We start from the raw sequence: 24,849 nt of genomic DNA, 5'->3' as shown, positions 1-24,849 counted from the left end.
CACACTGGCCACATTCACCTATACTAGGGGCTGCAGAGGAGCAAGGGCAAAGCTAGCTATGCTGTACCTATGCCACTGAACGATTCCCCGACACAAGGGAAGCTCCTTAGCTGGCTATGTATGTTGAGTTTAAGTCTGCTTTGTGGTGGTGAAGAAGCTGCCTTGGGAAGAATATAGATCTGGCCCTTTGTCTCTGGCCTCTCAGCCAAGTTAAGTAATTGAAATTGCAGGTGTGAAATGGGGAGGGAGAAGAGTGACAGTAACATTGAAGGCAAGAAGGGGGGAACCAGAATGAAAAGGTAAAAAGCTTTGTTTGGACTAATCCAAGAGCCCCTATTGCGTCTGAAATTCTATAGCCTGTGTTATGTAGGAGGTCAGCCTGAATGATCACAGTCATCCCTTCTGGCCTTAAAATCTGTGGATCTGTGAACTGTAAAGCTGAGTTTGGAATAAGAACTACTTCATGAGATGTATCTATAATTTTATAATGCTAACATTGTTATAAGCAGGTTACCATTTACTATAGTTGCCATGAGCTGTACACTGGGTCAGTCCTCCTGGCCTTCCTATACCCAACATGGGGTACTAAGTGAGGGCAAAATTTAGTCCACTGGCATTAGTTCAAGAGACTTTTTTTTTCCATGGAAACTTATTGTAGATATTGGACTTATTGGGACCTGGAAATAGAAAAATGCTTGTAAATATTTTTACTTGGCTATGCATTTTAAAAGACCACTTAACTACAGTACTATATACTGACTCTCCTGTGATAGTAAAGCACTAGAAACTTTTGACAATGAGACAGGACTTTGTGGGTGGATTTTAATCAGGAGAAGAACTGATTGGTGTGATTAATATAGAACACGATTAATAATGATCAATAATATGATCTAGTAGAAGAGGATACGTATCTTATTTAATATTCTTTGGGGATTGGCAGGAGCAAATGCTAAATTAAGGTACCAGATCACAGCTGGAAACACTGGTGGAGTACTTGACGTTGAACCAGAAACAGGAGCCATCTTTATTGCTCAGCCATTGGATTATGAAGAAGCGAAAATGTATGAACTTCATTTGTTGACCTCTGATGGTAAATGGGAAGATTATGCAATTATCATAATCAATGTTGTGAATAAAAATGATGAGGCTCCAGTTTTCTCTATCAGTGAATATTATGGAAGTGTGATTGAAGAACTGGATGGATTGCCCATCTTTATACTTCAGGTACTGTATGGAGTTCCAGATGTTAGTGATATTTCAATAGAAGAATAGTCCGGTATTATTGTTGTAATATGTCAGTGAAATCCAGTGTTGTGAAGAAAATTTATTCATCAGTGGAGAGAGAAGCATGCAGGGTGGCGTTTTTTGTTTTGTTTTTTGTTTCGGTGAAGAAAATGATTGTGGCATTAATATTGAACAAGCAGGGCTAATCTTTGTAACCCTAAGAACTGTTGCTTGTGCCAAATAATTAGCATTGTAATCTACTAGCTTTTTTATATTCTGTAGTTCAGTTACTACTATAAAAATAAGAAAGAAAACATAGATAATTATACTGCTATAATGTGAAGTGTCTATATCTATCCATCTATGATAGGATGTAGTAGCAGATAGGATTATATTCGGTCATTAACATGATGTATGTGTTTGCAAAACCTTTGTAGGTTGTAGCAAATGATCCTGATAGCAGCATGGATGAAAGCAATTTGAGATATTCTCTGCATGGACATGGTGCAACTGATGTCTTCACAATAGATGAGAACACAGGCAGTATCTACTCACAGAAGATGCTTGATCGGGAAGAGCGAGCACTTTGGAGATTTGTTGTGTTGGCTACTGATGAGGGAGGAGAAGGGCTTACTGGATTTGCTGATGTAATTATTAATGTGTGGGATATAAATGACAATGCCCCCATATTTACCTGCATGCCTGATGACTGCAATGGGAGTGTCTTTGAAAATTCTCCTGCAGACACTTTGGTTATGGAAATGACAGCTGTGGATTTAGATGATCTGAATGTAGGTCTTAATGCAATTTTGACATATAGGATAATTGACAATGTAAAAACTGGGTTTGGTACAGACTTATTTAATATCAATCCCAATAGTGGCACAATACATGTAGCAGGGGGAATGCTGGATAGAGAGAAGACTGATAAATATTTCCTTACTGTTGAGGCAAGGGATGGGGGAGGGTTGACAGGAACTGGCACTGCCACTATCTGGATTGCAGATGTCAATGACCATATACCTGAATTTGCTCAAGAGGTCTGGCAGGCAGTGATTCCTGAAAACAGTGAAGTCAACTCAGAAGTTCTGGAAATGTCGGCTACAGATGCAGACACTGGGGAAAATGCTCACTTAACATTCAGCATTATTGGAGGAGATCCAGATCAGAAGTTTTACATTGAAAGTAACAAAGAAGGTCAACATGCAACTATCAGATTGAAAAAGAAACTGGATTATGAGAAACCTCATGAAAGGTGGTTTAACCTTACAGTTAAAGTGGAAGATCTTGATTTTTCCACTGTTGCAACCTGCTTGATTGAAGTTGAAGATTGTAATGACCACAGCCCAGTTTTCGATTCCCAGTTTATCCAAACTAACCCTTTCTTTGAGAACATACCTGTGGGTACTACAGTCACCGCAGTGAGAGCCACCGATGAGGATTCTGGTTTGAACGGGGACATTATCTATTTTATTAAATCAGATTCAGATCCTATCAGACAGTTTGCAGTTGACCCAGATGGTCATGTGACAGTTGCAAGTACACTGGATCGTGAAATCATTCAGCAATACCATTTAATCATACAGGCTTCAGATCAAGGGACTCCTGCCCAAACAGGAAGTGTTACAGTCCTGATTAACTTGCTAGATATTAACGACAATGAGCCAAGGTTTGAGGCATCATATATGCCCATTGTTTGGGAAAATGTGTTGGGACCTCAGGTGGTGTATATGAACCATACATCAAAGCTGCTGTATGCTGTGGATCCAGACAGTGGTGAAAATGGGCCACCGTTTACATTTTTGCTGCCACCTGATTATCAGAATTCTTTGGATTTTTCTCTTACTGACAACAGAAATAACACAGCAACCATTACAGCACTGAGGTCCTTTGACAGAGAAAAGCAGAAGGTGTTCCACCTGCCAATAATTATAACAGATAGTGGGAATCCATCCATGAGTGCTACAAACACCTTGACCATAACAATTGGTGATGAAAATGATAACAGCCATGAAGCTGGCCATAAGGATATCTTTGTCTATACCCACAGAGGTAGGTGGTGTGCAGAAAGTGAGCCAGATGCATAGAAAAGTTAAAATTTTACTTGATATTAGTATTTTTTTCTTTGTTGTTATTGCTATTGAATCTTTTATATTTTGTATATTTATAGACTAAGCATACAATTCTGCCAACAGATATACAGAGTCAGTGGGATTTTGCATGGCTGTATGGCCCACGCTGGCACATCTGTTTGCAAGGTCTGGGTCATAATGTGGAAAGCATCATCTACTGAGGAAGATTTATATATTTGTAATTATCTATCTTTTGTTCATTTTTAAATGTGTATGTATTTGTCTATACAAAAACAATAATAATGAACAAAAAGTATTTTTTGCTCTATTTCCAAAAATGACTCTTTTTACTCATTTTTTGGGGGAATTTTTTTCCCCTTGGGCAGAGACTGAGCCTGGAAAAAAATAGGGGATTTTTAACAAGTGACTGAAAATAGGGGCTTAGAATGAAAACACTGGCAAGCTTTAACGATAGCTATGCATTTCAGCATTTTCCTTGTTAGTATATGGTAAATATATAATTTTAATATACAAATATATTTGGTTTTAATACAATGAAGAATAGATAAATCCCATAAAATAAAGAAGTGAAGATTGTAGGTTATCTCTGTGTCCATTATGAATTGCTTGTTTTGTGTGACATGGATCATCATCCTAAAAGCATTTGAAATGAAGGCACAATTTAACTGAATATCTAGGTTAGAGCTATAGTGCCAGCATGCCTGGTGAGTATTTGAAGCAGGAGGTGCAGTATGTAAAGAAAACCATTTTGCATTAAATTAAGCATGCACCTAATTTTGTTGAATTAGATGCACTTAAACCAAAAAGCCAGTGTAAGCAAGTTCTACAACAGAGCAGGCTAGGTGAAGTAGGGTAGACTCTGAAGTTCTGAATTTAAAAATAGTCTATTCAGTTTCTGTTCTGCTTTGTATAGGTTCTTATACCGCACTCATCACCATATTATCTGAGCACCCACATTTTGCCAGATCACGGCTATAATGAAACTGCACAGAGTATGGTATTCAAAGGAGTCTTAAAGCTCACTCTCTACTCTCCTGATCACACTGCTGCTCTCTGCAGGCTCTTCTTGTTTTCGAGCAGCTGTTCTACTTTGCACTAGGCCACAAGAGCCACAGGGGGCTGAAAACATAGCCAAGAATTGGACTGGCAAAGAGGCATCCTGCCAATGCTCCCTTTTCTCCAGTCATGCCCTCTTTTCCTTGCTCAGAGAGAGCAGCTATTCTGATTCTCCTGTGGTGCAGAAGACTGGGGTAGCTGTAATGGCTTTATATGCAGATTTTGCTAGTGATGCAGTATAAAGTGGCTTCCCCAGATTGGAACATCTGGGTTTTCAGCTTCTGGTTTAGTAACTTTTTGTCTAAAAAAATCAGTTTATATACTGTAGTTTTATATTCTTATTTCTTTTTACTGATTATTTGTGGGTTTTTTCCCTCCTTTGTGTAATGTCTGTGGTTTTTACCCAGCTTTCCAGGCGCACTTGGAGGAGAGCTCAGACTACAGGCTATGCATTGTTTTAAGAGCCTTGGATCATAACCTTTACCAAAATCAAACAGGAATATGAAAATGATAAATGTCATAATGAATGCAGTGGAATTTAAAACCCTTTGAAAAACAAAAATTAAATGCAGATTTATTATAATTTATCTCAACAGGGAAATGGTCAACAACAGTGCTTGGGGAAGTGTTTGCACCAGATCAGGATGACTGGGACAATAAAACATTTCTCTCTGAAGGAAAAATGCTCAAGTGAGGATTGTATTTGTGTCAAACTGAGTAATATTTAATGTTTATGCTTCTGTAATTTTTTTTACTCACCATGAGATTTCCCTGTGTACATTATATGTATAAAAGCCAGGATTACCCCATGCAACAAGGAATGTACCTCCTGAATATTCTTTTTCATTTAGATAACTAGGTTTCAAGGAATTTCTGTACACAATATTTATCTTCATCTCAAATAATGTAGGGCTGTTGATTTTTAAGTAGTGCTCTCTATTACTTTTCCTAGGCATTAAGGATGTGTTTTGTATTAGACCCAAAATAAAAATAGGTTCCACTTTCAGTGCCACTCCCGCCAAGGATTATAGTCTATTTGTATTTGATCACATAAAGGCATCCAATATGAACAAAGAGTAGAATAACGCAAGATATTGCGAGAGAAAGTGAATTTGGATGATCTCCTCCTAGAGCTAAATTCACCACTGCATAAGCACACAGTCACAACTTGTTTTAACCCTTTGTAGTTGTGTCTGTTCATGCCAGCATTGAACTGGGCCCCGAGGCCATACTAATTCATCTGCCCACATCACAAAACGTGGGGTGCCATTGGTAGAAATGTAGTTCTGAAGGGGCTTAGTCTCTGTTTCACAAAATAAAAGCAAAACCAAGCTTTCTTTTCCCTAGAAAATGAAGATGTGAAAGCCTTAGCGAGCCCAGAGTTGCAGCTGGAACTGCAGCCTGTCAGCAGCCATTGGGGGTACTGAGCCATAAGAGGGTATTTTTCCGTAATAGTGACCTGGCCATAGTAGACCTCCATAGCTGCTCAAAACAGCCCCCTTCATCATAGCTCATGGGCATAACGCAAGACATCTCTCTTGGAACTTCTCTTTAACAGGCACCAATGTGGGACTAGAAGGTTTGCTCCCTCCTCTTATCACTCCTCCCTACTCACCACTGGGACCTGTGCAGGGGTATTCCCGTGTTTACTAATTCTTGTAGACTGCATGCTCTGGGTCAGGAGTGGGAAAGCTTATAGGTTTGGGAATTGCATTTTCATAAACTCTCCCCAAGCTTTTCCACAACTTCCCAGTGCAAAGTTTTTTTTCTTTTTTAGTGCCTTTCTGAGGTTGAGCTCTGGTACCCATCAGATAGGTCAGTTGACCACGGATCCTCCATACCAACTTTCTAGGGCTTTTGTAGCCTACGAGGCCATATACCTGTGCTGCTCGGTCAGGCCCTTATATGGTAGAACATGTATGCTGAAAAAGACCAATTCAATGGTGAGTAGAGGATGTTTCTGGTTTGACTTACTAGGCTTTTCATGATTTGGGACTTTACTTCTAGGTTTTTCAGATTAAATCAAAGGACTGGCTCTCTGGTAATGGTGGATAATGCTCCTCAGGGGACATACAATTTAAGAGTCAGAGTTTCAGATGGAGTCTGGCCTGATGTAATATCTACAGTACAGATCCATGTCAAAAAGTTCGAAAATGAAGCCATACGCAATTCAGCCACTGTACGTCTGGCAGGTCAGTTTTATTTGCTGTTTGAGCTTGGTTGCTGCTGTATTTGAAAAGCTGTTACTTAGATGTGTTTGTAGGATAGATGCATTTGCAGTGTCTTTCTAGTGCTATTGGGCTGGGGGGAGTTGAGAGATTAACCAGAGCTTTGCAGGCATTTCATTTCAGTATACTGTACTTATGAATCCCCAACTCAGATGTCACAGCGGAGGAGTTTATAAGGAAAGATGAACATGGGAAAAGCAGACATGACAAATTTAAGGAGTTACTGGCAGAAATCTTCTCGGCTCATCCTAGTGATATCAGTATCTTCAGTATGATGAACGTTGATGGAAGACAGACAAACTTAAGATTTGCAGTTCGTGGTGGCTTTTCTTATTATAAACCAGAAAAATTGCATGGTGAAATAGCAGCATTTAAAAACAAGGTATGTGCTCCAGTTTTAATTCAGTGAACTTAACATTATGGTGGTTTGCATAGCTATAAACTAACTGTAGCATCCTTTATTCAGACACAACCACACTATTGAAGAGCATGCCAGGCCTACTGATTTACTTTTTGCTTCACTTGAAGTTTTGTTATACTAGTTTTTACTTTAATTTTCTTCCTCTCATCAGTCCCTTTTATATAAATTTCCATTTCAATTTGTTTGGCCACTTTTTAGTTAGGAGAGGGCAGTCTCCTCCTCCAAATCATAGCACTTTGGTCAGGTGTGTGTGTGTGTGTGTACACGCATATAAAAACTTTGATTATTATTACTTAACATATACTTTGCAGTATTGCCCAGTGGCCAACCAAAATACACCTCTACCCCAATATAACGTGACCCAATAGAACGCGGGTTCGCATAGAACACGGTAAAGCTCTGACATGCTGCTCTGAGCAACGCGTTAAGGGTGTCGGGTCAGGCCGGGGCTATGGGGTTTGATAAGGGGCAGAGGGTCTTGGGGCCGGTCAGGGGCTTCCCCCCATGGTCTGGGGGGCAGGAGCTGTGGGAGGGCACTTTTGGGGGCCCTGCAGTCCCAGAGTGGCCTGAGGGATTAGCGGGGGGCCGTGTGCAGCCCGCTCTGCTTCCCTCGCCCTGGCCCCAGCCGTGTCGCTCAGGGAGGGGGCTTGAGGGAAGGGATCGCCCCTCGCACTCACCAGCAGCGGCAGAAGCGGAGCAGCCCAGCCCCAGCCCGCTCCACTCCGCCAGCTCCCAGCCGCAGCGCTCCACTTCCCGCCACAGGGGAGTACAAGGGGCGTCCTTTTCCCCAACCTCCCTGCACTCACCTGCAGCGGGAAGCGGAGCGCCGTGGCTAGGAGGTGGCAGAGTGGAGCGAGCTGGGGCTGCATCGCTCCACTTCCCATCGCCGGTGAGTGCAGGGAGGTTGGGGAAAGGATGTCCTCCACACTCACCAGCGGAGAAGCCGAGCCCTAGCCAGCTCCACTCCACCAGCTCCCAGCCATGGCGCTCCGCTTCCCACCGCAGGTGAGTGCAGGACCTTTCCCCAGCCGCCCCCCAGCGACACGGCTGGGGCTGGGGCAAGGAAAGCAGAGTGGGCTGGGGCTACGTCGCTCCGCTTCCCGCCGCAGGTGAGTGGGGGGGATCCTTTCCCCAACCTCTCCGCACTCACCGACGGTGGGAAGCGGAGTGCTGTGGCTGGGAGCTGGCAGAGTGGAGCGGACTGGGGCCGGGCTGCTCTGCTTCCCACTGCTGCCGGTGAGTGCCTGTCAGGGGGCAGGGAGGCGTGGATAGGGGTCGGAGCAGTCAGGGGACGGGGGGGTTGGTAGGGGGTGGGATCCTGGGGGTGATTAGGGATGGGGGTCTCTGGAGAGGGTGGTCAGGGAACAAGGAACGGGGGGGGGGCAAAGCAAGTTTGATATAACGCAGTCTCACCTATAACACGGTGAGATTTTTTGTCTCCCGAGGACAGCGTTATATCAGGGTAGAGATGTATTAATCTTTAAAATGGGTAAATGGGATGACCCATGTAGTTATAGCCCTGTCAGTTTGACATCAATCCCAGGCAAAATAATGGAGCAGCTGCCACAGGACTTGATTAATCAAGAATTAAAAGGAAGGTAATATAAGTAATGCCAATCAAGATAGGTTTATAGAAAATAGATCTGGTCTAGCTAACTTGATATTTTTATGAAATTACAAGTTTGGTTGATGATTATTGTTGATGTAATATACTTAGGCTTTTGTAAGACATTTGACTTGGTTCCGCATGACATTCTGATTACAAAACTAGGATGATATAAAATTAACATGGAACACATTAAAAGGATTAAAATGGGTAACTAATAGGTCTCAAAATGTAACTGTAAAGGGGGAATCATCACTGAACGGGTGTGTTTCTAGTGTGGTCCTACAGGAATTGGTTCTTGGCCCCAGGGCTTTGGAGCGGAGCCCAGAGCTGGAGTGCGGAGCAGCTCCAGAGCAGTGGAGCTGCAGGTTTTTGTCTGGAGCTGGAGTGGAGCCGGAGCACAGCTCCAAAGCGCTGCTTGGCCCTACACAATTTAACATTGTTATCAATTACCTGATAAAGTTTACAGATAACACACAAGTTGTGGAAGTGGTAATAATGAAGAAGATGATCACTAATACTGAGCCGCCATCTGGATTGCTTGGTAATATGGGCATAAGCAAACAATATGTGTTTTAATATGACTAAATGTATACATCTAGGAACAAAGAACGTAGGCCATACTTACAGGATGCAGGACCCTATCATGGAAAGCAATGTCTCTGGAAAAGATTGGGGGGTCCTGGTGGATAATCAGCTGAACATGAGCTCCCACTGTGATGCTGTGATCAAAAGAGCTAATGCAATAAACACAGGGGGATCTCAAGTAGGAAAAGATAATTTATTTTACCTCTGTATTTGGCACTTGTGTGACTGCTGCTGAAATATTTTTTTTCAGTTTTGGTGTCCAGTTTCAGAAAGATGTTGATAAATTGGAGAGGGTCCAGAGAAGAACTGTAAGAATGATAAAAGGATTAGAAACTTGCTTTATAGTGATATATTCAAGGAGTTCAATCTATTTCTTTTACAAAGAGAAGGTTAAGGGATGACTTGATCATAATCTATAAGTACCTACATGGGGAACAAATATTTGATTATGGGCTCTTCAGTCTAGCAGAGAAAGGTCTAACACAATGCAATTGCCAGAAGTTGAAGCTAGACAAATTCAGACTGGAAATAAGGCAGACATTTTTAACCGTGAGGATAATTAACCATTGTAACAATTTACCGGGGTTGTGGTGGATTCTCCATCACTGGCAATATTTAAATCAAGATTGGATGTTTTTTCTAAAAGATCTGCTCTAGGAATTATTTGGGGGAAATAAATTCTATGGCCTGTGTTATACAGGGTGGGGTCAGACTCGGTGATCACAGTCATCCCTTCTGGCCTTGGTGTCTAAGAAGCCCCAGTGTGCCAGCTGCTGTACAAATACATACTAAATAACAGCCCCTGCTGCAAGGAGCTTATGATCTAAAAGACAAGACACAACAGGGAGATGAGACAAAAGGGGAGGGGAGGCAAGATGGAGACATGAGGTGGTATCAATGATAATAGGTTGTGTGTCATTCTGAGCCAGTCAGGAGCAGTAATCACAACTCGCCACCTGCCCAACTTTTATCAGACTGCAAAGTACGTAATTTTGTCTGTTAAATAATAATATAGAGTATTAGAATCTTCCAAATGGCCAAAGTCACAGAATCAGAGAGGCAGATACTATTCATGCAAAATAATTGCTGCTTCTCTTGCATATTTATAGAGCAATTACAATGATAATATGGAAAGTTACATTGATTTCAAATAGACTCTGCTTCATAATACATAGTGGGATGATTCATCATAGTGATAACAAGAGGATAATTTTTGCTTCACATATTTTACTGAAGAAATAGCATTTCTATTAATTATTTATCACCTTTCAGAGTTTAATGAATAGCTCTAATGAGTTATCACCAATTTTCTATACTTACAGAAACAAAACATAAATATAGAATTCCTCCATTATCTTTTGTAGATATGTTTCAGTTAACGATAAACACAGAAAATTGGCAATTAGCACTAGAATTATTCATTAAAATTTTAAATAAATGATGAAATGTATTTATTTGTTGCGCTCCTTTGGATATGGCTTTATGATAACTGTTCCTAGTGTACAACAAAAGACATCCATCCCAGTAGTTTTAAGGAATCATAATTGTCTGTATGTGCCATGTTTTTCTGTAACAGTATTGCGAAACTGTCTAAATCTTTTTAATACAGAATCCCCACTAACAGCATACCCCATAACTGCATTGACAGGATACATCATGTCATTGTGTGATATATTTCTACTTCTTTTTCAATATATGTCATGATAATTTATGAGGATGTATTGAAGATTAGTCATAAGGGTCGAGATTCTTAAAAGAATGGTGGATTGAAATGAAGGCACTAGTAAAATGGAAAGAGAAGAAAAGAATGGAAGGTTTTTAAATTTGTTTTTGGCCATTAGATTATTTAAAAAAAAATTCACACATTGTACTACTAAAAGTAACAGCTTATTAAACATATAAAATTAAGCCGTAAGTCTGAGCTTACACTAGTTTTACATTGGTGAATTCTGTTAACTTCATGGAATTACTCCTGATTTACACCATTGTGAGGATCGAACAAAGCCATTAGTGTCCAGGTTCTGACACTACGGTCCAAACCCTGAAGCTTTTCATGCACCCATGGAAAGGTCAAAACCTCTAATTCAGTATCCAAATACTGCCTCTGGTCAGCCCAGTAAGTTAAATTTTCAGACACCTTTGTGCTTTTTTGCCATGCTGCCCCTCATGCCTGGGACAAACTCCCTGTAAACTTTCACAAAACTAACTTTTTATCGTCCTTCAAAACCCTCCTTGAAACTCTGCTTTGCCAATCATATTGTGTCTGTTTCTTTGTGCTCCCCCATCTAGCTATATCCATCTGTTGTCTTTTATCTTACATTGTAAGCTCTTTGGGATAGGGATGGGGGGTTTTGTTCTGTGCCTGTGCAGTGCCTAGCACAATGGGGTCCTGGGCCATCACTGGGGCTCTTTGGTGTTACGTTAATACAAATAAATAATAATGATTGATTGGGAGACACATGATCCAGTGCATAGCGAGCTGGATGAGAGGCAGGAGAGCTGGGTTATTCCCAGCTCTGTCATTACCAGCTGTGTGACCTCAGGCAAATCTCCTTACTTCTCTATACCTCTGTTTGCCGCCAACTCTTTGCCTGTCTTGTCAATTTAGAAAGCAAGTCTTTAGGTCACAGCCTGTGTTGTGTAGTGTCGATACAATAGGGCCCCAATCTCAGTTTTGGCCTCTATGTGGAAGCCTCTCTAGGATACTGTACTCCAGGATGCCATTTGATAATGAATTAGAGTTTTTGACCTTTCCATAGGTGCATGAAAAGCTTCAGGATTTGGACACTGAGAGCTTTGTTCTACCCTTGTAATGATGCAAAACAGGAATAACTCCATGAAGTCATGTAATCCAGATAGTAAATACATAAATGACAAATGAAATCCTGTGCAGAGAGATCCCACAATACCCTGCACACTGTGAAGATCACGGCATCTTCTTGCAGATATGGCGGGAGGTAAATGGAGATGTGGTGGAGGTGTGTCAGTGAGTCTGAACACAATTAGGATACACGTGCCCGAAAACTTGCCAATGTAGCAAGCCATGTCCGCTACTCTGCTGGGTACTCAGCAATCCTGAATGCAGTTCAATTGTGCATGTGCCTTGGTCAGGCCATGCTTCTGTATTGGGGGAGTGAATTTACGATTTACAGTATCTGGGCATAACAGGGTGAGTAGAAAACTTAACTTGGAATTTTCTTGCTGGTTGTGACCAGATTATGCTTGGCCCCTTATGAGTGTGCAAGGGTGGAGAGGCAAGGGTGCCTTACGCTGCCCTAAGATTTTAGGCACAATCCCAGCCCCTGCACTCTGGCCTCTGCCAGTCTAGCACTCTCTGGTGCCTTAGAAATATTATTAACAGTCCAGAACAGCTATAGTAAGTTGGCTGTCAGTGATAGCAATTATTGAATTCCAGGAAATATTGCTACTCTAAACTTTCACACACACTGAATACATATAATTTCCTTTACATCACTTTGGTTGCTCACAAAGTCTAGGCTATTAATGACCAATTTTCATGTAATTAAAGTATTCCATAAAGTTTATGATTGCATGGATTTTCAGAACTGAAGGAACAAATGAAAACATTCCATTAGGGACAGACTGGTGATTTGTTAAACTGCGTTTCCTCTTAGATCCAAACAGCTTTAAAACTGAACATTTCACAGATTGATGTAGACGAGTGTGGGAGAATAGACTGTCGTGGTGGCAGCGGTTGTACAAACTACTTCACAGTGAGTGACATCCCAACAGTGATGGATGCCGGGAATGTGTCATTTGTCTCTGTAACAATCACCATCAGCGCAGTCTGCACCTGTTCAGCTAGAGATCGAGTTCATCAATCCTGTGCCTCCTATCTCCGAAGCCCATGTCTCAATGGTGGGACATGTATTGACACTCTTAATGGTTACAGGTGAGGAAACTTGTACTGCAACTTTTCTTGCTGTCTCTTTTATTTCTTTTTTAAAATGTCAAATGTAGTTAACAAGATACAGGACTAGAAAAGTGATGGATGCACCTTCAGATCTGTATTAAACTGTACATTTCAAATTGAGGGAAATCCAGAAAGGTGATACATGTGCAGAACTGTACACTTAATAATAAAAACAGTTCTTTATTAAGGGCCTGATCTTGGTCCTGCAGTCTTGAAGCCATTGAAAGTATAGTCTGAATAAGGACTGTTGAGATAAGGCCCTAAATGGAAACCAATGAAAAAACACAAATACGTTAGTGGTGTTAACTCCTCTGTCTGTGCTGTTCTTCACGATTTGGTATAATTTTGTGAATGTATGTTATGATGATTTCAGATTCTACAGCTCCATCACTTTTTAGTGCTCCTTTCATGGTTTCAAGATTTAATTCCCAATTAATCTTTTAGAATTTTCATAGGATTCTCATGGGATTTCTTCCATGGGTAAGGTCACTATGAAAACAGTAGGAAATGTTTATGTTGAAAAACTTTTCAAAAACGGTCAAGATGACTGAGGATATTTGTTACTGGACACAGACCTTTTAACTTTTAGATCACTGATTCATATCCAGCCCAGTTCGGTAGATTAACTAAAAGTAAATGTTTTGACTATAGTATTTTTATTTTATCTATTCATTTATTTATTTTGCTTTAGCCTTCCTCTGATTTGCTCTTTCAGATGTCATTGTTCTACTTCATTTCATGGCCCTGACTGCCAGCAGACTAAGCACAGTTTCCATGGAAATGGATATGCATGGTTTCGACCCATCAGGCCTTGTTTTGAGAGCTTACTATCCCTAGAGTTTATTACTGAGGTTCCAGATGGGCTTTTACTATACAGTGGTCCTTTATCAGATCCAGAGCCTGGGAGTACAGAGAACTTCATGGCAATAGGTACTTGTCCTCTGTATGTTGCACATAACTAAATCCTTTGTAGGGGCTTGAAGGAAGGATTCTCTAGGAATTGATGTTGGATGGATAATATAGTAATTATAGTGTGAATTCTTACTTCAGTCTGACGGATTCATATAAAGTTTGTCTCTTGAGTGCAAGACTCTAGAAAAAATAGGAAAAAAGTGTCTTGAAAGATACTTTAGCAGTACATTTTTCTTTGACACTGTGGATATTTTTTAGTTTACGCTAATGGTTCTGAGCCCATCCTAGAGCTAAAGAAATCAAAGTGGAACAGAACAGACAGATTGACAAAGAAAAAAAAATAATCCCACAAGGAAACATCTATTGCTTTAAAGGAGTTCAGATACTTTTGAGACAGGTATTACATGATTAATGCAGTCTGAGTTGCATGTCATTTTATGTGGTTTGTGAAGACAGAAATCTACTTCTTAAAATTCTTTCAGTCTCAAGGCATTTTTGAAACATGTTTTCTTTAACAGACTATGACTTGATGGATGAATCCAGTCCCACAGCACCATCAAAGCCATATATGCAGTGGTTTAAAATTGTCTATACAGCTGATATTTTTTTAATTGTTGCTCAATTATTTTCAGTGAGTTAGTGAAAGAAGATGTATGCAGAAGTGTGTATATTTTAGATTGTCCTAAATATTGGGATATTAATCTATGACCTGATTTTAACTTTGCTTCTGTAAGGTTGAATTTGTATTTACTTATGAATTTGGACAGGGGTTGGGACATAGCAACTCTATATGCATGCATGTAATGAGTATTAATTTTTACTTTAGAACGTAATATGGTATTAGTGCCTTAGTAAGGAATACATTTCAATGTTTGGTTTAGAGCCTGATCGTGAAAAAACGTTTAGTGCCGCGTATTTTCTCTGCACAGTTCAGGCAGCAGATTCCACGTACAATTAATTAACAAAGAGTTAGCATACTCATTAATACAATTATAAATAACAAGACCAACAGGCAATAACTTCTCCTGCATAACACTGGCTACAGAATTTAACCACATAATTCCTTCACTGAGCCCAGTAACTTGTGGTTGACAATAATCGTTAAACTAATCAAGTCAATACATATACCAAAGTAGCAAAAGTGGAAAAAATATATTTGCAGCTAGATTTTTTTAAAATGTTACTTTAATTTTTCTTGTTGGCCTTTTAGAACTTTCCAGTGGCATTCCTGTGTTGAAAATTAACCATGGTGCAGGCACTGAGACGCTGCATTTCCCAAGTCACTTGAACTTGACTGACAAAAGATGGCATCGGCTTGAAGTCAGAACTAATGGTCAGGTCAGATACTTGTTTTCCACTTTATGGTTTTGTTACTTCCAGTTAGTTCTTGTATACATACAGAATTAGGAAGGTATAAAAAGAGAGACTGGAAAATTGTGTGTTTCATTCCATACATATCTGTAGACCTGATGCACAATGTGAAAATTGGGAGGATAGCACTATGAATTTCATAATCTAGCCTTCTGCAGCTCCGCGTCTCCCACTGTTCTGTTACATATGGGCCAGAGGTTCTCAAACTGTGGGTCGGGATCACCAGGGGCAGCATTAGATTTGCTGGGACCAGGGGCTGAAGCTGAAGCCCGAGCTCCACCCTGACCTGGGGTGGCGGGCTCAGGCTGCGGTCCCCTTTCCCCCCACTGGGGGCAGCGGGATTCGAGCTGCAGCTCCCTCTCTCCCTACTCGGGGCGGCAGGCTTGGCTCTGTGCCCCCTCCCCTCACCCCCACTCCGGGGTCATGTAGTAACTTTGTTGTCAGAAGGTCTCACGGTGCAATGAAGTTTGAGTATGGGCTATTTCCCTCCTGTCTGCAGTTTCCAGAAGCAGTTCAAAACTGTGACAAGGTTAGGGTGGGCCCCTGGCATGGCCCAGAGACCTACTTGTAGGGTGTATATAGGTTCTATAACAGTCCGATTTCCAGCGCCCACTTGCCCAGACCTGCCATTTGCATAGTGCAAGGGAGAGGGAAACAGCTGAAATTTGAGAACAACGTTTGAAACAGTTCAATGAAGCACAGCGTAATTCTTTGTTTTATGGTATAACAGTAGCCTTCTATGTTTTGGTGCAGGATGTTCGATTCACGTTGGATCGTTGCAGTGCAGCTGTTGTTTCAGAGATAGAGGGACTAGGTAAATGGTTGTCAACTGAAGACCGCACAAACTGTGAGGTCACGGGGACTATTCCACAAAGAGGAAGGTAACTGTGCACTTTCTGGAGATTAACTGAAAAATAATTTAATATCTTTGAACATCTAATTTATCAAGATGAAAGCAGGGTGGTTAATGCTTCAGAAGACATCTGTGCATTTCTACCGTGTCTTCTATCCAAGGATCTCAAAGCGCTTTACAAACATTAAAGAACTAACCTACCTCAGAGGTTGTGATATGCTCAAGGTCATAGATCAAGTCTGTAGTAGATCTAGGAACAGAATCCATATCTCCTGGTCCATAGTACTATGCCTTTACCACAGGATTATTCTCTTCACTCAACAGACGCTCCTTAATTATTAAGCAATTATTGGACCTACTACTGCAAACCTTACTCATGAATTTATTCCATTGACTTTAAACGGAGCAGGGTTGGACCCCAACTAGATCAGATTTTATTTGCTCAATACTGTAAATGTTGTAAACTCTCAATTGAAACTAGTAACAAACATAAATGTGTAAGGGCAAATTTTGCTGTCAATTACACAAGTGTAAATCTGGAGTAATTCCAGCGCTACACTTATGTGATTTTATGACTTCAGGAGGGTTACCCTAATGGTGCCAATCTATATAATTGAGAATAATTTCTAATCCTGAAGTCTGATTCCTAGATTGCAACACCCACATTCCTTGCTTATTCACATGTATATTTAGAGTGGGATTTTCCAGAAGTGCTCAGCATCTTAAAACTCCCACCACTTCAGTGGAACTTGAAAATTCCATATGTAAGCCTTAGGGCCAAATTCTCTGCTGGGTGACTCCATTGTTTTCAGTGGATTTACACTAGCAGAGAATTTGGTTCTTAGTTTTTCTTATCCTTGTAGAAAGTTGCCATTCCTCAGTTTATTCCTTGGAAATGCAGGAGTGGTGCTATTTATCTTCCCTGTACTGTGGTATATGTATTTTAATGTAAAACAGGCCCATTCATATTCATTTTTATTATGCATCTCACTGTTCAAAGGTATTTGGATGTGATCCAAGTTCTTCAGCTGGGTGGTGTAAAAGAATCAATTCCATATTCATATCCTCAGTTACAGCACAAGCATTTTACTGGCTGCCTGCGCAATTTCATCTTGGATACTCAGGTAAGAGAGGATATGTCATGATTTTTGCATTTGTAAAGATGTATCACTTTTGGGTCTAGAGTTTTAGGAATTTTGTCTGAGAAATTGGATTTGTATTCTGAAGATGCAGGCACTCTTCTGGTTCTCATTGGTAATCGACTGGTTCCATAAGGGTTTAGCAGCTCCCTGCAGGATTGGCCCTATAATGCATCTCTTATTTTCAATGAGTTGCCTACATGCTTATTTTTTACCCTTTTTTGAGCAATTGTTATATGTTCAGCAGCAGAAATGTCCATGTACAAGATGTTGTTTACATTGACTAGCAAATAGAGAACTTAATGGTAAGGTCCTAGGCTGATGAGTCATTTCAAATAATGCTAAATTATGGGAAAGTAGTTATCATTAGGACACTTGAGTAGGCTGTAACCTCCACAAATTGCCATAAAGGTGATCTTCATTGCGTTGCTAAGTAAAATGACGTAGAAGATGAATAAATTTGTTACCATATATAAAGCAATAGAACATACCATTTATGGGTTTAATGACAGTTGGCATTTCTGATTCACACTGAGGAAATGTGTTGTCATTTGTGTTTCTCTGGCAATGTGGGAGTCCAGTGGGAAACAGCAAAAGGCAGTTTCCAGTCTGTTGTAATGTTGGTTGGTTAGAAGAAACTTTAGAGGCACACATCATGGCTTCAGATACACATGTACAGCTCCCATTAAAGTAAACCACCACTTGTTTTTTTTTTTATTAAATGTCAGATTCAACTCAGCTTATATCAGGCACAATGGTATTGGTTTTCTTTTCTTTCTTTTTTTTTTTTGGCATGGCTAGTATAATTAACATAAAAAACTCTCTCTTACCTGGAAGCAGATGTTTCTGTGAGACAGGTACTGTGCTGTTGTTTATCTCCTTCTGTCCTGCCTCTATTGTTTATCCATCTGTCCTGCAAGGTAACATTCCCTAACTCCCCCTCAAGGAATTTCTGAATGTTAATGAAATATATATAGACCCATGCCAGCTTTGTTTTGAATACCGTCAGTGTGTGTTGCTTGAGCATATCCATATGCAAAATATGACTCTTGATGTTTAATATTTAAAAGTCAAACATTTATTAAACATGTTGAAAACTAGTGCCTTTTAAAACATAACATGGCTTCAGCTCTACAAAAGAGAGAAATTAGATAGAGTTATACAGACAGTGTGGTGTAGTGTAGGTATTGATCTCCGGGATAAAGTTTAACTGCTTGTTAAAACGAAATCACAATGTTCTATGATTTTCTCTTTAAGGTGTATGACCTTGAATCTCCTGCAGAGTCCCTGAATAGCTCCCCTGGCTGTGCATTGACAGATGGGAGTTGTGAGACCACAGGCTCCTTTTCCTGTGGTATTCATGGAAGATGTCTTGGAGAGTGGACATCATTCAGCTGTCACTGTTTGCCCGGTTACTATGGCTACAGATGTGATAAAGGTGAAGTCTTTTTTTCTCTATGATGTTATTGATGGCTGTGATGGTGCAATTTACGGAACAGTTCGCTTAAGATGTTCACAATTAATGACACTTCTAATAAGGCTTTGAACATATTGCCCAGGGTCATGTTCTGATTTTTTCGTTGGGCATTTTTTGTTAATCCCAGCCTTCATTTTAATTCCTTTTTGAAATATGTCTTCCTCATTACCAGATTGTCTCTTTTACACTGATGGTATCTATGCACTTGTAACCTACACACCTTCTGGGTGTGGTGTTCTGTCCCATCTAGTGGCACCAAGACCACTTTGAGAGAGGTGAGTCTGCTCTACAGCCTTAGCTAAGAGCCAGTTGCCTTTTAGCTCATGCGGTAGAAGCTCATGCACTAAGCTCCAGAGGCCCCAGGTTTGATCCTGCCTGCCAATGACTGGGGTCTGTCGGTGTTACACACTCATGAGTAATTGGAATGGGACAGAATCATAATTGCTCAGCTGGGTGTCATAAGCACAGTACTGCTAACATCGAAAGGATATTATTTTCTAGGGCCAAGAGATCTGTATTTCTGAGATCTGAGTTCCATCCCTGCTGCCTCCAGGTGGCCAATATGTGCAGCAAAGTGACAACCATAAAGTCCTAGGTGGTCACCGATTTCTTACACTAATTTAAATATGCCCTCAGCCTCTTCCCATTGTCTTGGTCAGAGACTGAGGGCAGACAGGAGAGATTGTGTTTGATCTGCATCCTGAAACAGGAGTTCAAAAAGGCATTCAGTCGATTGCTGGAGAAAAAGAAGAGTTAATTGAGCAAAAGTAAAAGGCATTTCCATTGTGTTGCTAAATGAGGCCTTTTCTACCTTGTGTTAATTTTAAAGGAGCTGCTGTAAACATGCTTTAAAAATAATTAAAATATTCATTTCTAGTTACGGAGCTACCTGGTATTTGGTCAGCAGGCTGGGAAAAGAGGAGGAGTGCTGGGGAGGTACTGGGCTCAGTCAATTGATACAGTTCCACATGGGGAATTATTAGCTAAATTGGAAAAGACGAGGATCAATATGAAAATTGAAAGGTGGATAAGGAACTGGTTAAAGGGGAGACTACAACGGGTCATACTGAAAGGTGAACTGTCAGGCTGGAAGGAGTTCCTCAGGGATCGGTTTTGGGACCAATCTTATTTAATCTTTTTATTACTGACCTTGGCACAAAAAGTGGAAATGTGCTAACAAAGTTTGCGGATGACACAAAGCTGGGAGGTATTCCTAATACAGAGACAGACTGGGATATCATACAGGAAGATCTGGATGACCTTGTAAACTGGAGTAATAGTAATGGGATGGGATTTAATAGTGAAAAGTACAAGGTCATGCATTTAGGGATTAATAACAATTTTGGTTAGTAACAGAGGAGGAGAAGGACCTCGGAGTATTGGTTGATCACAGGATGACTATGAGCTGCCAATGTGATATGGCCGTTAAAAAAAGCTAATGAGGTCTTGAGATGCATCAGGTGAGGTATTTCCAGTAAAGATAAGGAAGTGTTAGTACTGTTATACAAGGCACTGGTGAGACCTCATCTGGAATATTGTGTGCAGTTCTGGTCTCCCATGTTTAAGAAGGATGAATCCAAACTGGAAGAGGTACAGAGAAGGGCTACTAGGATGATCCGAGGAATGGAAAACCTGTCTTATGAAAGGAGACTCAAAGAGCTTGGCTTGTTTAGCCTAACCAAAAGAAGGCTGAGGGGAGCTATGATTGCTCTTTATAAATATATCAGAGGGATAAATATCAGGGAGGGAGAGGAATTATTTAAGCTTAGTGCCAATGTGGACACAAGAACAAATGGATATAAACTGGACACTAGGAAGTTTGGACTTGAAATTAGATGAAGGTTTCTAACCATTAGAAGAGTGAAGTTCTGAAATAGCCTTCCAAGGGGAGTAGTGGGGGCAAAAGACATATCTGGCTTCAAGACTAAGCTTGATAAGTTTATGGAGGGGATGGTATGATGGGATAGCCTTATTTTGGCAATTAATTCATCTTTGATTATTAGCAGATAAATATGCCCAATGGTCTGTGATGGTATGTTAGACGGGGTGGGATCTGAGTTTCCTGGGTGCTGGCTGGTGAGTCTTGCCCACATGCTCAGGGTTTAACTGATCACCATATTTGGGGTCGGGAAGGAATTTTCCTCCAGGGCAGATTGGCAGAGGCCTTGGAGGTTTTTCGCCTTCCTCTGCAGCGTGGGGCACGGGTCATTTGCTGGAGGATTCTCTGCACCTTGAGGTCTTTAAACCATGATTTGAGGATTTCAGTAACTCGGACATAGGTTAGGGGTTTGTTACAGGAGTGGTTGGGTGAGATTCTGTGGCCTGCATTGTGCAGGTTGTCAGACTAGATGATCATAATGGTCCCTTCTGACCTTAAAGTCTATGAGTAATTGGGCAGGGATCCCTGTGCAGAAAATATGCTCAGTCCCTGGGGGAAGGAGTAGTGTGAGGGAGGACCTTTTGTTACTTTCTCTTAACACCCTCTGAGCATTTTAAACAGCAGCATTAACAGGATCCAGATGGAGTTGCGCCTAGCTCTACTGAGTGGAGGAATCTACCATGTCTTTGAAAATGAAGGCAGGGGAACAGCTACTGGGGGGCAGTGGCAAAGGCTTGAGGGACTTCCCCAAAAAGGCATGTTATGTCAGCACTAGAGACCATTTCACTGGGCTGCATTGACCATTTCACTGGGCTGTTTACACTAATTTGGAGAAATTCTTTGTTTTACTTATATCGCTCTTTCTCTGCTTAGGGTAATTTTTAAACGTTTTTGAATTTCTTAGTTGCCAAAGAATATTCTTTTGGGCCAGGGAGCCACATTCGGTATCTGCTTCCTGTTGCGGCACCTGCCCGCAGGATGCTGTTAGAGGTGACAGTCAGGACACGACAGCCCAATAGTGTCATCATGAGCGTGTCTTCCCGAGCCATGGATGAACACATCACCCTGCAGGTTAGTGAATAGTCTTGGACAATCACAGCACAGAGTGAATTCAGTTCCAGCTCATGTGTAGCCCAGTGAAACGTGGGTAAGAGAGTACTTTTGTGCAGTATGCTACCCTAGCATGTAAAACAAAACTAGCCCCTGAAAATCTGTACTGTACAATTCTGTCCATTCATGCTAGTACAGTGGGCTGATTCTCCACTAGTTAAACTGACCGTACACCCGTGTCATCCCATTGGCTGCAGTGGAGTTACACCAGTGTAAAACAGGATCAGAACAGTGGCCCACCTAGTCCAGTGTCCGGTCTGACAGCTGCCTGCAAGGGCTGTGCGAGTGTCAGCCTTGCATGTCCCACTCCTCCAGTGAGACTATATAATTCAATTTCCACTATTCTTTGATGACACTGCCAGGAAAGATGCCACAGGCAGTTTCTGTGTTGGTCCCTGCATTGAGAGTGCCAAATTCATGTCACATAGGGGAACTAACAGCCAGAAATGGTAACACATTGGTCACTGCTGAGCTGGGTTGGTTTGAACTGGCAATGTAGATGTGACAGAATCACATTCCTAATCCCCTGAGCCAGCCCGTTGTCTTTGTCTACGTTTAAGTAAATGTTTTTGTCAAGATTATTCATTAGTTAAAAGAAGTTTGGTTGAAGTAAGCTGACGGATCAAATACAGGAGTGATTGTGATTTTCTTCCCTAATACTCTGTTAATAATCCACAAGGTTGTTCAGGGATTCTTAACAGTCTCCTATAACTTGGGTGATGGAGACTATGCCGTAAACCTTCCCTCCTACAACATTGATAATGGTGAGTGGCATCATATCACCCTGGAGAGAATCGAAAACGAATTTACCCTTCGCCTTTATGAAGGAGGTGGGAAGAGAGAAATCCTGAGAGCAGCAGGAGTATGCAAAGAGATTGTGATTGATCCCAGTAGGGTGGTCCTTGGAAACACTTACCCTATCAATCAGAACCAAAGTTTTCAAGGTAAGGAATTCTTGGTTTAACTGGGGCATAAGAATGTAGAAGGGCTATTGGTATGATGTGTGTGTACATTAAGTGAAGTTCACTTTCTCAGCACAAAGCCTGAGTTAAACGGATTTTTTGCAAGGCAACTTTGTGGGGATTTGTCAAGGAAGTCAAAATCCACCCCTTACCTAGGGGAAAGGTACAGGAAAAGCCCCATCCACAGCTTATACTTTAGCCCAGGGGTCGTCAACCTTTCAGAAGTGATGTGCCAAGTCTTCATTTATTCACTCTAATTTAAGGTTTCGCGTGCCAGTCATACATTTTAACGTTTTTCGAAGGTCTCTTTCTATAAGTCTATAATACATAACTAAACTATTGTTGTATGTAAAGTAAATAAGGTTTTTAAAATGTTTAAGAAGCTTCATTTAAAATTAAATTAAAATGCAGTGGCCAGGACCCGGGCAGTGTGAGTGCCACTGAAAATCAGCTCGAGCGCCGTAGGTTGCCACTGGGCTAAAACAGGGGCAGTGAGTCCTGCACACTACCTATACAGCCCTCTCCAGTCATACTGCAAATTTCCCTGCTGAATTAGATATGCAAGCCTGGATCTGCCCTGTGCATCCATTTTGCAGCTGCCCACGCCTAAAAAGCAGAACCATAACAATTCTCTACATTTGGGACATTTGTTGCCCTTATATTGCTGGATGAATTACCTTCTTGTGATAAGTATTGTCCATTGCTAGGGCCCTACTAAATTCCTGGCCATGAAAAATGCATCACGGACCATGAAATCTGATCTTTTGTGTGCTTTTACCCTATACTATACAGATTTCATGGGGGGAGACCAGCTTTTCTCAAATTCAGGGTCCTGACCCAAAAGGGAGCTGCAGGTGAAGTCACAAGGTTATTTTAATGGGGTCATGGTATTGCCACCTTTACTTTCACGCTGCCTTTAGAGCTGGGCAGCTGGAGAGTAGCGGCTATTGGCTGGGCACCTAGCTCTGAAGGCAGCATTCTGCCAGCAGCGCAGAAGTAAGGGTGGCAATATCATACCATGCCAGCCTTACTTCTGCGCTGCTGCTGGTGGCAGCTCTGCCTTCAGAGCTGGGCTCCCAGCCAGCAGCCGCTGCTCTCCAGCTGCCCAGCTCTGAAGGCAGCGCTGCCGTGAGCAGCAGTGCAGAAGTAAGGGTAGCAGTACTGCAATCCCCCCTACAATAACCTGGCAAGCCCCCCCGCCAACTTCTTTTTGGGTCAGGACCCCTACAATTACAACACAGTGAAATTTCAGATTTAAATAGCTGAAATAATGAAATTTATGATTTTTAAAATCCTATAACCATTAAATTGCCCAAAATGGACTGTGAATTTGGTAGAGCCCTATTCATTGCACAGCACATTGCAAAATGGATGTTCTTAACTTTAAACACTGCTAGGAAAACTGAAATAGGCTATGTGAAGTTTGGATTACTGAGGCTCACAGTCTCCCAGCTGAAAGATTATAATGCAGTCAACTGGAACTTCCACTAGGGCAGGCTAAAATATTTGTTAAACTAGAGTTAAGGTTTTAAATATGTATCAACAATGGATTGGAAAAGGTCTTAATATAATGTTGTAGATTAAAATGCAAACAACTTTGCATTTCTTGTTTTTATGAGAGGTAAGGTTACAAAAAGGGGAAGCAGAGAAACACGGAGCTATGGATACCAAAACCAACCTTTACTATGCCCTCATATATCCACTCATCCTCCATGCAGGTGTGGGATTGTACTTTATCTTCAGTACTGGCATACAATCCACATACCCCACTACACTGTACAATACTGCACTGACAAATGTATAATTTGTATATCACTCCCCCTCACGCAGCTGCCATCTTCATGACCAGAGGTTGGCCTTCAGTTAATCCTCCTGTGACAAGACAGTAACATCTCTGGGGAGAGGAGGGATGCTCTTGTGTGTGAAACATAGGCCAGGGAGTCCCAAAACCTGGTGTGACATACATGCACCTGGGTCCTACAGTCTGTTTACAAAT

At 41.3% G+C, this 24,849-nt stretch overlaps 1 protein-coding gene across 1 annotated transcript in view; it reads left to right on the top strand.

Moving 5' to 3' along the window:
* LOC123349371 (neural-cadherin-like) overlaps positions 1–24,849 on the top strand; it is a 109,796-nt gene that overhangs the window by 72,436 nt on the left and 12,511 nt on the right. The window contains exons 17-29 of the mRNA XM_044987382.1: positions 941–1,224; positions 1,662–3,276; positions 4,970–5,063; positions 6,381–6,565; positions 6,754–6,983; positions 12,852–13,129; positions 13,866–14,080; positions 15,273–15,400; positions 16,187–16,314; positions 17,287–17,410; positions 18,683–18,863; positions 21,686–21,852; positions 22,571–22,835. Coding sequence (XP_044843317.1) covers positions 941–1,224; positions 1,662–3,276; positions 4,970–5,063; positions 6,381–6,565; positions 6,754–6,983; positions 12,852–13,129; positions 13,866–14,080; positions 15,273–15,400; positions 16,187–16,314; positions 17,287–17,410; positions 18,683–18,863; positions 21,686–21,852; positions 22,571–22,835 — 3,894 coding nt within the window. The remainder of the gene's footprint in view (positions 1–940; positions 1,225–1,661; positions 3,277–4,969; positions 5,064–6,380; positions 6,566–6,753; positions 6,984–12,851; positions 13,130–13,865; positions 14,081–15,272; positions 15,401–16,186; positions 16,315–17,286; positions 17,411–18,682; positions 18,864–21,685; positions 21,853–22,570; positions 22,836–24,849) is intronic.

The sequence above is a fragment of the Mauremys mutica genome, chromosome 14, assembly GCF_020497125.1.
Source record: "Mauremys mutica isolate MM-2020 ecotype Southern chromosome 14, ASM2049712v1, whole genome shotgun sequence".
NCBI lineage: Eukaryota > Metazoa > Chordata > Testudines > Geoemydidae > Mauremys > Mauremys mutica.
Note: the sequence above shows the minus strand (reverse complement) of the source record. Positions and strands in the feature narration are given on the sequence as shown.